Source organism: Salvelinus alpinus, chromosome 17, assembly GCF_045679555.1.
Source record: "Salvelinus alpinus chromosome 17, SLU_Salpinus.1, whole genome shotgun sequence".
NCBI classification, from domain to species: domain Eukaryota; kingdom Metazoa; phylum Chordata; class Actinopteri; order Salmoniformes; family Salmonidae; genus Salvelinus; species Salvelinus alpinus.
The window spans coordinates 46,767,760-46,784,822 of record NC_092102.1 but is presented as its reverse complement, the minus strand read 5'-3'; the positions used below and the strand labels follow the sequence as shown (position 1 = coordinate 46,784,822).

Genomic DNA, 17,063 nt, shown 5'->3' with positions numbered 1-17,063 from the left:
ATGAGAGACATGGCTAGGTTTGTGTTGGTGAGAGACATGGCCGATGGCTAGGTTTGTGTGGGTGAGAGACATGGCTAGGTTTGTGTTGGTGAGAGACATGGCCGGTGGCTAGGTTTGTGTGGGTGAGAGACATGGCTAGGTTGGTGTGGATGAGAGACATGGCTAGGTTGGTGTGGATGAGAGACATGGCTAGGTTGGTGTGGATGAGAGACATGGCTAGGTTTGTGTGGGTGAGAGACATGGCTAGGTTGGTGTGGATGAGAGACATGGCTAGGTTTGTGTTGGTGAGAGACATGGCCGGGGGCTAGGTTTGTGTGGGTGAGAGACATGGCTAGGTTTGTGTTGGTGAGAGACATGGCTAGGTTGGTGTGGATGAGAGACATGGCTAGGTTGGTGTGGATGAGAGACATGGCTATGTTTGTGTTGGTGAGAGACATGGCTAGGTTTGTGTTGGTGAGAGACATGGCTAGGTTTGTGTTGGTGAGAGACATGGCTAGGTTTGTGTGGGTGAGAGACATGGCTAGGTTTGTGTTGGTGAGAGACATGGCTAGGTTTGTGTTGGTGAGAGACATGGCTAGGTTTGTGTTGGTGAGAGACATGGCTAGGTTTGTGTGGATGAGAGACATGGTCGGGGGCTAGGTTTGTGTGGGTGAGAGACATGGCTAGGTTTGTGTGGGTGAGAGACATGGCTAGGTTTGTGTGGATGAGAGACATGGTCGGGGGCTAGGTTTGTGTTGGTGAGAGACATGGCTAGGTTGGTGTGGATGAGAGACATGGCTAGGTTTGTGTTGGTGAGAGACATGGTCGGGGGCTAGGTTTGTGTGGGTGAGAGACATGGCTAGGTTTGTGTGGATGAGAGACATGGCTAGGTTTGTGTGGGTGAGAGACATGGCTAGGTTTGTGTGGGTGAGAGACATGGTCGGGGGCTAGGTTTGTGTGGGTGAGAGACATGGTCGGGGGGTAGGTTTGTGTGGGTGAGAGACATGGTCGGGGGGTAGGTTTGTGTGGGTGAGAGACATGGTCGGGGGCTAGGTTTGTGTTGGTGAGAGAGGAGAAGAGAAAAGAAGCATCAGCACAAGGATTGTGTGTAATTGATTTAGTAAGTCTGAGAGGCCTCAGATTGCAACCCAAATTGAATTGAATTGCTTCTCTGCTCCACTTTGCTCTTCTCTGATGCTCTGACTGTACCCCTACAGGCAGAGAGAGAGATAAAGAGAGGGAGGGAGGGAGAAGGATAGAGAGAGAGAGGTAGGGAGGGATGGAGAGAGAGAGACATTCAGTGCCAAAACAGCGAGAGAAGAGAGAGAGAGCCGACATAGCTTCCTGTTTGAAAGAACCTGCACTCTGAGCACCCCAACCCTAAGATGAGAGCAGGGAAAATGCAGTTGTTGAGACTGGATTGGTCTGTTTGTGTCACTGCCTTGCTGTCTGTGTCCTCTCCTCTCCCAGTGAGAGAGACAGCACTGCACGAATACAGTGCAGTCATAGAGGTTTTAAACCAAGAGATGTTTCAGGGATTTCTATTGGAGCAGCTTAGGTGTATTGTCCGCACATCCAGTTGGTGTTTTTATTGGAGCGGTCTATATTCAGTTTCTTTGGCACTGAGGGTTAGACAGATAACAAATGGAATGAGGGAGGTGCTTTGTGAGGTCATCAGTTCAGGTGGTTAGCTCTGAAGGTAGGTTGTTTTGTATGTCAGTTAAACATCTTGTTAGTTGAGGATCTTGTTAGTTAAGCGTCTTTGTTGAATTTGTTTCCTGTATGTGGTTTGTTTTGTGGCATCATGAATAATAATCACAGTAGTATCCTACCTAGCAGCTAACTTGAATCCAGCAGGATGTTTTCTCTCTGTGTTTCTCAGCCAGTAGAGCAGAGCCTTGAGTTCTGTCCTGTGTAACGGTGTAAAATGACCTAAGGGAAACAGGGATTTTAAGAAATGCGACTCCAGATCACCACTTGACAGTAACACTGCCTTGTCTCTGTTGTGTTGCCGCCTTCTGCAAGAGAGATGGAGCAAAAACAGTTCTGACAAAATGTCACCAACCCCCTGAAGGGTAAAAGCTTGTATTTTTCTTATTTATCAATTTTGTCTACATGTCCTTTTTACTCCTTGGAAAGATCAAACCCCAAGACGAGTCATTAATTGTTACTAGTAGGTTGGTAGGTTTTTGTATCTACACTCCTCTCAGTCCAGATTGAGTGGCCCCCTACCCCCATTATCTCTTTCGACCCAAACCCCATGCTCTCTGGCCCCAAACCCCCATGCCCTCTGCTGGACCCAAACCCCCATGCTCTCTGCTGGACCCCAAACCCCCATGCTCTCTGCTGGGCCCCAAACCCCATGCTCTCTGCTGGGCCCCAAACCCCATGCTCTCTGGCCCCAAACCCCATGCTCTCTGGCCCCAAACCCCATGCTCTCTGGCCCCAAACCCCCATGCCCTCTGCTGGACCCCAAACCCCATGCTCTCTGCTGGGCCCCAAACCCCATGCTCTCTGCTGGGCCCCAAACCCCATGCCCTCTGCTGGACCCCAAACCCCATGCTCTCTGCTGGCCCCAAACCCCCATGCTCTCTGCTGGCCCCAACCCCCATGCTCTCTGCTGGCCCCAAACCCCCATGCTCTCTGCTGGGCCCCAAACCCCCATGCTCTCTGCTGGCCCCAAACCCCCATGCCCTCTGCTGGACCCCAAACCCCCATGCCCTCTGCTGGACCCAAACCCCCATGCTCTCTGCTGGACCCCAAACCCCCATGCTCTCTGCTGGGCCCCAAACCCCATGCTCTCTGCTGGGCCCTAAACCCCATGCTCTCTGGCCCCAAACCCCATGCTCTGGCCCCAAACCCCATGCTCTCTGGCCCCAAACCCCCATGCCCTCTGCTGGACCCCAAACCCCATGCTCTCTGCTGGGCCCCAAACCCCATGCTCTCTGCTGGGCCCCAAACCCCATGCCCTCTGCTGGACCCCAAACCCCATGCTCTCTGCTGGGCCCCAAACCCCCATGCTCTCTGGCCCCAAACCCCATGCTCTCTGGCCCCAAACCCCATGCTCTCTGGCCCCAAACCCCCATGCCCTCTGCTGGACCCCAAACCCCATGCTCTCTGCTGGGCCCCAAACCCCATGCTCTCTGCTGGGCCCCAAACCCCATGCCCTCTGCTGGACCCCAAACCCCATGTTCTCTGCTGGGCCCCAAACCCCCATGCTCTCTGCTGGCCCCAAACCCCCATGCTCTCTGCTGGCCCCAAACCCCATGCTCTCTGGCCCCAAACCCCCATGCTCTCTGCTGGCCCCAAACCCCATGCTCTCTGGCCCCAAACCCCCATGCTCTCTGCTGGCCCCAACCCCCATGCTCTCTGCTGGCCCCAAACCCCCATGCTCTCTGCTGGCCCCAAACCCCCATGCTCTCTGCTGGCCCCAAACCCCCATGCCCTCTGCTGGACCCCAAACCCCCATGCCCTCTGCTGGACCCCAAACCCCCATGTTCTCTGCTGAACCCCAAACCCCCATGCTCTCTGCTGGCCCCAAACCCCCATGCCCTCTGCTGGACCCCAAACCCCCATGCTCTCTGCTGGCCCCAAACCCCCATGCCCTCTGCTGGACCCCAAACCCCATGCTCTCTGGCCCCAAACCCCCATGTTCTCTGCTGGCCCCAAACCCCCATGCTCTCTGCTGGACCCAAACCCCCATGTTCTCTGCTGGACCCAAACCCCCATGTTCTCTGCTGGCCCCAAACCCCCATGTTCTCTGCTGGCCCCAAACCCCCATGCTCTCTGCTGGACCCAAACCCCCATGTTCTCTGCTGGACCCAAACCCCCATGCTCTCTGCTGGACCCCAAAACCCATGCTCTCTGCTGGACCCAAACCCCCATGTTCTCTGCTGGACCCCAAAACCCATGCTCTCTGGCCCCAAACCCCCATGCCCTCTGCTGGCCCCAATCATTTGGTGTAATATTTTGGGGTAGATTGGTTAGAGTATAATTAGGCCAATCAACGTGTGTGTGTGTGTGTGTGTGTGTGTGTGTGTGTGTGTGTGTGTGTGTGTGTGTGTGTGTGTGTGTGTGTGTGTGTGTGTGTGTGTGTGTGTGTGTGTGTGTGTGTGTGTGTGTGTGTGTGTGCCGAGGCACACTGGGTTACCATGGGATTCATTACCTCCTGAGAAGATAACAGAGGTTTTATCACAACAGATAGACTTGTGAGAAATGGTTGTGAAGTGTGTGTGTGTGTGTGTGTGCGTGTGTGTGTGCATGTGTGTATGGTGAGTGTGTGTGCATGTGTGTATAGTGTGTGTGCATGTGTGTATGGTGTGTGTGTGGATCCCCTGGGCCTTGTGTTTGAGACCATAGATTACTGTCCTCCAGGGACCTGTCGTATGTTTCTGCCGCTTCTGAGCCTAAATGTCCCTAGGAATCAATGTACTGGGACCAGGGAGAAACAGGCAGGGGGAGAGAGAGAGAGAGAGAGAGAGAGAGAGAGAGAGAGAGAGAGAGAGAGGAGAGAGAGAGAGAGAGAGAGAGAGAGAGAGAGAGAGAGAGAGAGAGAGAGAGAGAGAGAGAGAGAGAGGAGAGAGAGAGAGAGAGAGAGAGAGAGAGAGAGAGAGAGAGAGAGAGAGAGAGAGAGAGAGAGAGAGAGAGAGCTGAGAGGGAGGGGAGAGAGAGAGAGAGCTGAGAGGGAGGGGAGAGGAGAGAGGGAGAGGAGAGAGGGAGAGCATGGAGAGGAGAGGGTGGAGGGAGGTAGAGAGAGGAGAAAGGTAGAGGAGAAAGAAGACAGAGAGGGAGGAGAGAGGGAGCGAGGGAAAGAGGGAGAGGAAGGAGGTGAGAGGAGGAGAGGAGAGGAGGAAAGGAGACGAGAAAAGAGAGAGGAAAGGAGAGAAGGACGGAGAGACGGCAAGGGAGGGAGGGAAGGAGAGGAGGGAGGGAGGGAGAGGAGAGAGGGAGGGAGAGCATGGAGAGGAGGGAGATGAGGAGAGAGAGAGACAGAGGGAGGGAGGGAGAGGCAAGAGGGAGGGATTGAGAGGGGGAGGAGAGGAGGGAGGGAGGTAGATGAGAGAGGGAGGGATGGAGAGGAGAGAGGGAGGGATGGAGAGGAGAGGGAGATGGAGGTAGGAAGAGGAGAGAGGGGAGGGAGGGAGGGAAAGAGGGAGGGAGGGAGATAGGGAGAGGAGGGATGGAGGGAGGCAGGGAGCGAGGGAGATGAGGGAGGACGAGTAGAGAGGGAAGTAGGGAGAGAAGAGAGGGAGGGAGAGGAGAGATGAGGAAGGGAGGGAGGGAGGGAGGGAGAGGAGAGGAGAGATTAGGGAGGAGGGAGAATAGAGGAGTGGAGGGGAGGGGGGGAGGAGGAAAGGAGGAGGGAGGGAATGGGAGGAAGGTAGGAGAGATAGGGGTGTAGAAGGAGGGCATCACGGATGGATTTGGAAAGGAGGGATGGGGTAATGAAAGTATCAGAATGATTAGGATGTGTGCTTCTGTTGCTTGATCTGTCAAAAAACATTTGTGGCACCAGAGGAATTGGAATTCGATCTGGATGTAATCACTCTGCCCTCTGTGCCCTGTAAACACACAGCACTAAATCTGATCTGTGCCCAGTAAACACACAGCACTAAATCTGATCTGTGCCATGTTAACACACAGCACTAAATCTGGTCTCAGGGCACCTATTCAATCAAACACAGTAACCAGGTTTCCAAGTCCAAATCATCTTTCCTCCTGCACCACTAAAAGGCATTTTTGAATTGAAATAGGCCTATCCAATTGAAGTGTTACTATGAGAAAACGCCCATTGTTTCTATTTGTACTGTATGCAGAAAGTTGTTTTCTGACTCATCCATAAAACGTTCAGTAGTTATCAGTTTCACCTGACTGATGTGATGAGATGCATCTGTTCTGGGGTGAGACTCAGGGAGAGGTAGACAGAGACAGAGACAGAGAGAGAGAGACTATATTTTTCCATTTTTGGGGATGTTACGATTGCTTTAGGCTGGTACTTATAGGTCAATGGAGCAGATAAGTCTGTCTGAACCCTTCGACACCACAGAGAAAATGAGTTTGTATCAAAAAACACTTGGCTGTACAGGAAGTGTCAATGCTATTAATACTGTCTCATTTGGAATCAATCAAACGGCTGACGTTGACGACACTGTTGGGTTCCCATCCCCCAGCCATATGCATGACCTCTGGGTCCCATCCTCCAGCCTTATGCATGACCTCTGGGTCCCATCCTCCAGCCTTATACATGACCTCTGGATCCCATCCTCCAGCCTTATACATGACCTCTGGGTCCCATCCTCCAGCCTTATGCATGACCTCTGGGTCCCATCCTCCAGCCTTATGCATGACCTCTGGATCCCATCCTCCAGCCTTATACATGACCTCTGGATCCCATCCCCCAGCCTTATACATGACCTCTGGATCCCATCCTCCAGCCTTATGCATGACCTCTGGATCCCATCCTCCAGCCTTATACATGACCTCTGGATCCCATCCCCCAGCCTTATGCATGACCTCTGGGTCCCATCCTCCAGCCTTATGCATGACCTCTGGGTCCCATCCTCCAGCCTTATACATGACCTCTGAGTCCCATCCTCCAGCCTTATGCATGACCTTTGGGTCCCATACCCCAGCCTTATGCATGACCTCTGGATCCCATCCCCCAGAATTATGCATGACCTCTGGATCCCATCCCCCAGAATTATGCATGACCTCTGGATCCCATCCCCCAGAATTATGCATGACCTCTGGATCCCATCCCCCAGAATTATGCATGACCTCTGAGTCCCATCCTCCAGCCTTATACATGACCTCTGAGTCCCATCCTCCAGCCTTATGCATGACCTCTGGATCCCATCCTCCAGCCTTATACATGACCTCTGGATCCCATCCCCCAGCCTTATGCATGACCTCTGGGTCCCATCCTCCAGCCTTATGCATGACCTCTGGGTCCCATCCTCCAGCCTTATACATGACCTCTGGGTCCCATCCTCCAGCCTTATACATGACCTCTGAGTCCCATCCTCCAGCCTTATGCATGACCTTTGGGTCCCATACCCCAGCCTTATGCATGACCTCTGGGTCCCATCCTCCAGCCTTATACATGACCTCTGAGTCCCATCCTCCAGCCTTATACATGACCTCTGGATCCCATCCTCCAGCCTTATGCATGACCTCTGGGTCCCATCCTCCAGCCTTATACATGACCTCTGAGTCCCATCCTCCAGCCTTATGCATGACCTCTGGATCCCATCCTCCAGCCTTATGCATGACCTCTGGATCCCATCCCCCAGAATTATGCATGACCTTTGGGTCCCATACCCCAGCCTTATGCATGACCTCTGGATCCCATCCCCCAGAATTATGCATGACCTTTGTCATGTTTATGATATGTCTATGTCATGTCACGTTTATGTCACTCCAATGTCATTACACTTGCATGGTTTCATTTACGAGTTAACAGGGGGTGCTGGGGTTTCCCATAACAAATTAGGGTTAGGGGTTAAGGCTTAAGGGTTAGGGGTTAGGGTACCCCCATTATACACAACAGAATTATGCAGGGCACAACCACACACCTTACATCAAGATTCAATATCTTCTTTACAGATGATCTAATAACACTATACACCCCACAAGAATAGTAAACAAACAAAGGGTTTTCGGGTTAAGGTTAATGTTAGGGTAGGGTTAGGGAAAATATGATTTTGAATGGGACTAAATTGAGTGTCCCCGCAAGGTTGCACATGTGCACTTCACAGTTATACTAGAGTTATACTACAGAGACAGCTATAGGCTCCCCCAAACTCAGATCTATCAGATTGGTTCTGTTTATAATGGGGGAGTATAGGGGTTATACTACAGAGACAGCCATAGGCTCCCACAAACTCAGATCTATCAGATTGGTTCTGTTTATAATGGGGGCATATAGGGGTTATACTACAGAGACAGCCATAGGCTCCCACAAACTCAGATATATCAGATTGGTTCTGTTTATAATGGGGGCATATAGGGGTTATACTACAGAGACAGCCATAGGCTCCCACAAACTCAGATCTATCAGATTGGTTCTGTTTATAATGGGGGAATATAGGGGTTATGCTATAGAGACAGCCATAGGCTCCCACAAACTCAGATCTATAAGATTGGTTATGTTTATAATGGGGGCATATAGGGGTTATACTACAGAGACAGCCATAGGCTCCACCAAACTCAGATCTATAAGATTGGTTATGTTTATAATGGGGGCATATAGGGGTTATACTACAGAGACAGCCATAGGCTCCACCAAACTCAGATCTATAAGATTGGTTCTGTTTATAATGGGAGAATATAGGGGTTATACTACAGAGACAGCCATAGGCTCCCACAAACTCAAATATATCCATCAACTTAGGTTGCCTCCACTATACAGGAAAATGGAAAATGGCACTATACAGGAAATAGGGATGCCATCTAGGATGCAGTGTGAGATGCAGTGAGGATGCTTGGGTAGACAGTGAAAAAAATGTTTTTCAACAATTCTTGGAAGAGTATCCCTTGAACACAAGCTCAACTACAATATAGCCTGCAGGAGGATTGCTGACTGTTTATCCCTAAATGTAATTGAGGGTAAGAGCAGGAAGGCCTGAGGTTGTGACATGAGCCAGATAACCGGCAACTCCTTCTCTCCATTTTTGACTTTGTCACCCTGTGTTGTCTGACCATGGAAATTATTGTATAGAAAAGCTTTTTGCCTTCTGGCTTTAAAATCCTCTTCCTGCCTCACAGTCCAGCTGACCCCACGGTAGTTGCTGAGTGGACAGAGGAGAGTGGTAGTCCTCATTCTGAGCAGAGCAGGTCAGAGGCTGTAGGAGAGAATGGAGATATACAACACTAGAAAATCTGTCTCCTGTAACTTCTGTTGGACCAATGAGAGAAGAGATGGACTCTCAGCAGTAGCGGCACATACAGAGTTAGACGATTTTATTTAAAACATGCTGTTGTATGTGCCAATTATACTTCAAACAGGCTCTTGGAGGTGCTAATTATATTTCAAACAGGCTCATGGAGGTGCCAATTATACTTCAAACAGGCACATGGAGGTGCCAATTATACTTCAAACAGGCACATGGAGGTGCCAATTATACTTCAAACAGGCACATGGAGGTGCCAATTATACTTCAAACAGGCTCTTGGAGGTGCCAATTATATTTCAAACAGGCTCATGGAGGTGCCAATTATACTTCAAACAGGCACATGGAGGTGCCAATTATATTTCAACCCGGCTCATGGAGGTGCCACTTATACTTCAAACAGTTTCTTGGAGGTGCCAATTATACTTCAAACATGCTCTTGGGGGTGCTACTTATACTTCAAACAGGCTCTTGGAGGTACCATTTATACTTCAAACCGGCTCTTGGAGGTACCACTTATACTTCAAATAGGCTCTTGGAGGTGCCAATTATACTTCTGACAACTCCAGGGCCTCATTATCAAACCCTGCAAAGGGAAGAATTATATAACCCACTGACGTGATCCACCTTAATTTACATAAAGACAGTATGGTCACCAGCTAAATAAACAGGTAACTTTTTCTGGAGATTTTGCTGATATCTTGTTGTTGGACTCAGGGCTCTAAAGATATTCTCTGGGATTTACCTGGTTAAATACGGGATGAATTCAATTTGAAGTGATGTTTATGACACATTCATATAGTGTCATAAGGATGTGCAGAGGATCTTACGATATGAATGAACTGGTGTTTTTAAACATCACATTTTCCAAATGAGTGTCTGGGATGTTTGACTGAGTCCTTCGTTTTCCCGACATATCTGGTTTCAGGGGCAGACATATCTGGTTTCAGGGGCAGACATATCTGGTTTCAGGGGCAGACATATCTGGTTTCAGGGGCAGACATATCTGGTTTCAGGGGCAGACATATCTGGTTTCAGGGGCAGACATATCTGGTTTCAGGGGCAGACATATCTGGTTTCAGGGGCAGACATATCTGGTTTCAGGGGCAGACATATCTGGTTTCAGGGGCAGACATATCTGGTTTCAGGGGCAGACATATCTGGTTTCAGGGGCAGACATATCTGGTTTCAGGGGCAGACATATCTGGTTTCAGGGGCAGACATATCTGGTTTCAGGGGCAGACATATCTGGTTTCAGGGGCAGACATATCTGGTTTCAGGGGCAGACATATCTGGTTTCAGGGGCAGACATATCTGGTTTCAGGGGCAGACATATCTGGTTTCAGGGGCAGACATATCTGGTTTCAGGGGCAGACATATCTGGTTTCAGGGGCAGACATATCTGGTTTCAGGGGCAGACATATCTGGTTTCAGGGGCAGACATATCTGGTTTCAGGGGCAGACATATCTGGTTTCAGGGGCAGACATATCTGGTTTCAGGGGCAGACATATCTGGTTTCAGGGGCAGACATATCTGGTTTCAGGGGCAGACATATCTGGTTTCAGGGGCAGACATATCTGGTTTCAGGGGCAGACATATCTGGTTTCAGGGGCAGACATTGTGGTGATTATTGTCTATGAGTTGTGTATGTTTTATTTTTTATTATTTCATTTATTTAACCTTTTATTTAAGTAGGCAGAGGACAAAGTGGACATAGAGTTTTGCAAGGTTGTGCTTATTGGCAAGCTATCCAGCCACAGATATTTTTCAATGGGATACTGGCAGCATACTCACAGGCTGTTTTCTAAATGGCAAACTCTATACCCTACATAGTGCACTACTTTTGACCAGGGCCCATACGTAGTGCACTATATAGGGAATAGGATATAATTTGATACACAGCCATAGTAGTCTGAGAGAGCATTTCCCGCACACATTTGATATGCTGCAGCAGAGAGCCACATAGAGAAATCACAGGGGCTCTATGTACTATACATGTAATATAATTTAGATCACATCCTATCACTGCATTCCACATGAATCAGATAAACCACACACATCCAATGACACAGTGATCAGTGAGGAATAAATAAAAGTAACAGCGGTAGAGATGATTAGGCAAAGAATAGTACTTTATTGATTTAATCCGACGCTCTTCAGAGTTCCCTGGCAGGTTATTTAACGGTTGTTTTGATCATGTGGTATCAGATATCAATACCAAACAGACAGTCCTCCTGCTTCATCGTAACATAGAATATTGAATGTTTCAATAATTACATTAACCGTCTTTATTCAATGTGCCTAACGCAACATAATGAACTTGGTGTGTTTGATTGAGGCAACGTGATAAAGAGGAATACTTTGAACATTGATGTTATAGCAATATTATATTCATATATGATCAGAAATCATACGGTAGCCTATCTATAATATATGGCATTCACCTAATGGGAGAGAGAGACAGAGACAGAGAGACAGAGAGACAGAGAGACAGAGAGACAGAGAGACAGAGAGACAGAGACAGAGACAGAGACAGAGACAGAGACAGAGACAGAGACAGAGAGACAGAGAGACAGAGAGACAGAGAAAGAGAGACAGAGAAAGAGAGACAGAGAAAGAGAGACAGAGAGAGAGAGACAGAGAGAGAGAGACACAGAGAGACAGAGACAGAGACAGAGACAGAGACAGAGACAGAGACAGAGAGGAACAACTATGAAAAAACAACCAACAATAACTTCTGCAGCTCTGTCGCATACTGGGTCTGTACATAGTCAATGGTAGGCTTCAAGGGGACTCCTACGGTAGGTACAACTATAGCGCATCTCTTGGCAGTAGTACTGTAGACTCCTTTATCACTGACCTCAACCCAGAGGCTCTCAGAGGGTTCACAGTCAGATCACAGCAAAAACAGCCTACCTGAACAGAGCAATACTCAAATCAAATCAAATTTTATTTGTCACATACACATGGTTAGCAGATGTTAATGCGAGCGTAGCAAAATGCTTGTGCTTCTAGTTCCGACCATGCAGTAATATCTAACAAGTAATCTAACATAACAATTTCACAACATACACACAAGTGTAAAGGAATGAATAAGAATATGTACATAAAAATATATGAATGAGCGATGGCCGAACGGCATAGGCAAGATGCAGTAGATGGTATAGAATACAGTATATACATATGAGATGAGTAATGTAGGGTATGTAAACTATTTATAAAGTGGCATTTTTTTAAAGTGGCTAGTGATACATTTATTACATCCAATTTTTCATTATTAAGGACAACAAAGTCATGGTACTGGAGTGGCACAAGGCCTTTGTGATTTGTGGTCAGAACTGAAAAAACGTATGTGAGCAAGGAGGCCTACAAACCTGACTCAGTTACACCAGCTCTGTCAGGAGGAATGGGCCCAAATTCACCCAACTTATTGTGGTAAGCTTGTGGAAGGCTACCCGAAACATTTGACCCAAGTTAAACATTTTAAAGGCAATGCTACCAAGTACTAATTGAGTGTATGTAAACTTCTGACCCACTGGGAATGTGATGAAAGAAATTAAAGCTGAAATAAATCATTCTCTCTACTATTATTTTGATTTCACATTCTTAAAATAAAGCGGTGATCCTAACTGGCCTAAAACAGGGAATATTTACTAGGATTAAATGCCAAGGATTGTGAAAAACTCAGTTTAAATGTATTTGGCTAAGGTGTATGTAAACTTCCGACTTCAACTGTATATGCTACTGTGGAACTCTCCACCTATCAACTGACTGCCTTCCATACCACCACTCCATCTAGTACCTCCATGCGACAGGAATTTGAGAAAAACTGAGTTTAAATGTATTTGGCTAAGGTTTATGTAAACTTCCGACTTCAACTGTATATATCCCACTGTTTAGCTGGAATGGAATGTTGGTATCCTGTATATTTGACTGTGATATGTGGTTGTCTCACATAGCTATCTTAAGTCTCTCTGGATAAGAGCATCTGCTAAATGACTAACATGTTTTAAATACAGATATCATATAACTGCGTTCAATTATTTTGTTCACAGTTTTTTTTTTATATTGATGTCACAAGTGTATAATTTGTACAGTTCATTATTAAAAGTGTAGTTATTTATTCCTTGTGATGGTGTAACACCCAGCGCTACTCCTTATTTCTATGAGAGAGAGACAGATATTTAGCATTGGTAGATTATTTGTCTCTCTGAAATTAAATGGTTTTAAACAAATACATATTTGTCATTGAACAACCCCATGCCATGATTAGATAGTGATAATAAAAGTACATTTAACAACATTTCTGAAAATGGATATATATATATATATATTTATATATATATACAGTATATATATTGTTTTGGTCACTTTATCTGCACACAATTAAACTGGCTCTATGGATCAGATGGATCAAATGTTCCCAACTCAATAACATGAACCCCCAACACCTACCTAGGGTGTCTCTCAGTAATATTAACACCCACCCAGACTGGCTCAATAACATTAACCACCACCCAGAGTAGCTCAATAACATTAACCCCCACCCAGACTGGCTCAATAACATTAACCCCCACCCAGAGTGGCTCAATAACATTAACCCCCACCCAGACTGGCTCAATAACATTAACCCCAAACCCCCCCACCCAGAGTGGCTCAATAATATGAACCCCAAACCCCCCCACCCAGAGTGGCTCAATACCATTAACCCCAAACCCCCCCACCCAGAGTGGCTCAATAATATGAACCCCAAACCCCCCCACCCAGACTGGCTCAATACCATTAACCCCAACCCCCCCCCCCACCCAGACTGGCTCAATAACATTAAACCCCACCCAGACTGGCTCAATAATATTAAACCCCAACCCCCACCCAGACTGGCTCAATAACATTACCCCAAACCCCCCCACCCAGACTGGCTCAATAATATGAACCCCAAACCACCCACCCAGAGTGGCTGAACAACATCAAACCCCAACCCCCACCCAGACTGGCTCAATAACATTACCCCCAACCCCCCCACCCAGACTGGCTCAATACCATTAAACCCTAACCCCCACCCAGACTTGCTCAATAACATTAATCCCCAAACCCCCCCACCCAGAGTGGCTCAATAACATTAACCACCACCCAGAGTAGCTCAATAACATTAACCCCCACCCAGACTGGCTCAATAACATTAACCCCCACCCAGACTGGCTCAATAACATTAACCCCAAACCCCCCCACCCAGAGTGGCTCAATAATATGAACCCCAAACCCCCCCACCCAGACTGGCTCAATACCATTAACCCCAAACCCCCCCACCCAGACTGGCTCAATAACATTAACACCCACCCAGACTGGCTCAATAACATTAACCCCCACCCAGACTGGCTCAATAACATTAACCCCCACCCAGACTGGCTCAATAACATTAACCACCCACCCAGACTGGCTCAATAACATTAAACCCCACCCAGACTGGCTCAATAACATTAAACCCCAACCCCCACCCAGACTGGCTCAATAACATTACCCCCAACCCCCCCACCCAGACTGGCTCAATAATATGAACCCCCAACCACCCACCCAGAGTGGCTGAATAACATTAAACCCCAACCCCCACCCAGACTGGCTCAATAACATTACCCCCAACCCCCCCACCCAGACTGGCTCAATACCATTAAACCCCAACCCCCACCCAGACTGGCTCAATAACATTACCCCCAACCCCCCCACCCAGACTGTGTGTGTGTGTGTGTGTGTGTGTGTGTGTGTGTGTGTGTGTGTGTGTGTGTGTGTGTGTGTGTGTGTGTGTGTGTGTGTGTGTGTGTGTGTGTGTGTGTGTGTGTGTGTTGTGTGTGTTGTGTGCATGTATGGTGTGGGTTTGACACGGATGGCTTTGTTCTCTCTAATGATAATTACAATGACAACGTTCTAACTGTAGTCATGTCAGTTGCAGACACACTTCCCCTTACATCCCAGTAATGGATGACTTTGTATTATTGGCATAATTCCAAATAGTATACAGTTTGTATATGTATGTATGGTTTTAGTTGGACAGTAATGACTGTGGTTCTTCTGGTGTGACTCCTATTGTGGCTGTGTGCTGTGGTATGCTACGGTTGCTCACCCTGCCTTCACCCCCCCTGGTTTCCCGGGGCCTGCACTCCAGATTTACCGGGTCACAAAGGGTGGCGGCACAACACTCTGCAGTGCTAGCTGTCAGCCCCATTATCACTGAGGTAAACAAACTAGGACCAGGCACGCAATCTTCCTTAGAACCACAACCTACTGCAATCTTCATCATACTCTGCTCTCTGATTTCTCAGAACTGGCTGTTTCCCCCCCCCCCCCTTAAGTGGTGCACAAGGTTTTCAATGGACTCTTCTGCCTTCATGCAGTGTCCTCAGTGTCCTGGGAGATAGCTGGAGATTTACTGTGTGTTCATTTACACGACTGTACTTTGGCAGTGAAAACACAAGGCCATCGGGAGATGTTGGTTTGTTGGATGGTGGTGCACCATCTGACTGTAAATAACTTTATAAATAATGTTACAAATTGGAGGATTTATATGGAGACATTTTGATGAAGCAGTGTGTTTTAAAGAGAGGGGCGTTGTAATCTAGGCTATACACTAAACATCTTAAAAGTCGTTGTATGTGTTTGAGTTGAGTTGAGTGGGATTGTTGGCATATTATTTCAATACATACACAGCCAAAACAGTACACAGTGCAAACAGTCAAAACATGTATTGTGTCTTCTATATCTTGGTGGCTATGAGCTCTCTTTTTACCTCCTTATGAACTCTTATGACCTCCTTATGAACTCTTATGACCTCACTACCCTTCATGAATATTAAATCGGATTAATCTCTTCTATTTCAGGGATCTATTAGACAGAGACACATTCTCCAAATCTGATCCATGTAAGTACTTCACAGTTATCATCTTACATTTATCACAATCATAATTTTTTTCAATTACAGAAGAATTACTGGCTTATATTATATGGCTAGTAGGTGTAAAGAATAAAGATCACTCTATCGTCAAAAGAAATGTGAAAGAATGCAAGAAATGACCCAAAATTCCACCACTAAGAAAACCTCAATTTCTTTGTCTTTCTTCGTCTGCACTTTCATCGACTATATCTATCTTCGGCTTAGCTGGGATTTAGTTGACTCCGCTGTTTCAAAGTGTTCCCTCAATAACTGCATCTCATTTGCACAGTAATGGGACAGGTCTTCCTCACAGCTAGTGTTACAGAAAGAGACAGTACCTTAAAGGGATAGTTTGGGATTTTGGCAATGACGCAGATACATGAATATGGTATCCACGAGTTCATATGACTCTGGGGAAGTAAATAAAGGACTTCCCGAAACATCCCTTTAATCTAATGCAGCTACAGTAGGGTTTAAACACAGCCCTGACTGAATACAAATGAGCGTCTTTGAGATGTAGCTGCCTGTAGAGGAGAGCAGAGGAGTGGAGAGGAGGAGAGGAGACCTATGATCACAGTCTCCAGGGGGTCTATCTGTATAGAGGTCTTGGATGTGTCCCTGGTCAAAAGTAGTTCACTTTAAAAGGGATATAAAACCATTTGGGATGCACACAATGTCATTTCTATGGTCCTACTCTAGAAATGGATGAAGAATGGAGGAGACTAACATATATAATAGTGTCAGAGTTCAATCATTTTGTGTGTCTCCTTCCTTCTAATAGACCAGGGTACAATACTTCACACTCTATACCTCCAGCCATCTTCCTTCTGATAGACCAGGGTACAATACTTCACACTCTATACCTCCAGTCATCTTCCTTCTAATAGACCAGGGTACAATACTTCACACTCTATACCTCCAGTCATCTCCCTTCTGATAGACCAGGGTACAATACTTCACACTCTATACCTCCAGTCATCTTCCTTCTGATAGACCAGGGTATAATAATTCACACTCTATACCTCCAGTCATCTTCCTTCTGATAGACCAGGGTACAATACTTCACACTCTATCCACCCAGTGACCTTTACATTCTCCCAAAGATGAGAAGGACGTGGGGTTATATCTGACAGGTCACATGCCCTGTCAAGGCATGCTCTGCTTATTCTTCAATCCACTGTTTACATGAGGAAAGCAAAGAGGGATATTAAAGGGAATCCTACTGTTTAGAAATCATATTTTAGATTATGCATTCACCGTTGCTCTGTTG

At 47.1% G+C, this 17,063-nt stretch overlaps 1 protein-coding gene across 4 annotated transcripts in view; it reads left to right on the top strand.

Moving 5' to 3' along the window:
* LOC139543057 (copine-5-like) overlaps window positions 1-17,063 on the top strand; it is a 179,204-nt gene that overhangs the window by 18,606 nt on the left and 143,535 nt on the right. For all 4 annotated transcript variants that reach the window (XM_071349183.1, XM_071349185.1, XM_071349182.1 and 1 more), the window contains exon 2: window positions 15,741-15,781. In XM_071349183.1, the coding sequence (XP_071205284.1) occupies window positions 15,741-15,781 (41 nt within the window). The remainder of the gene's footprint in view (window positions 1-15,740; window positions 15,782-17,063) is intronic.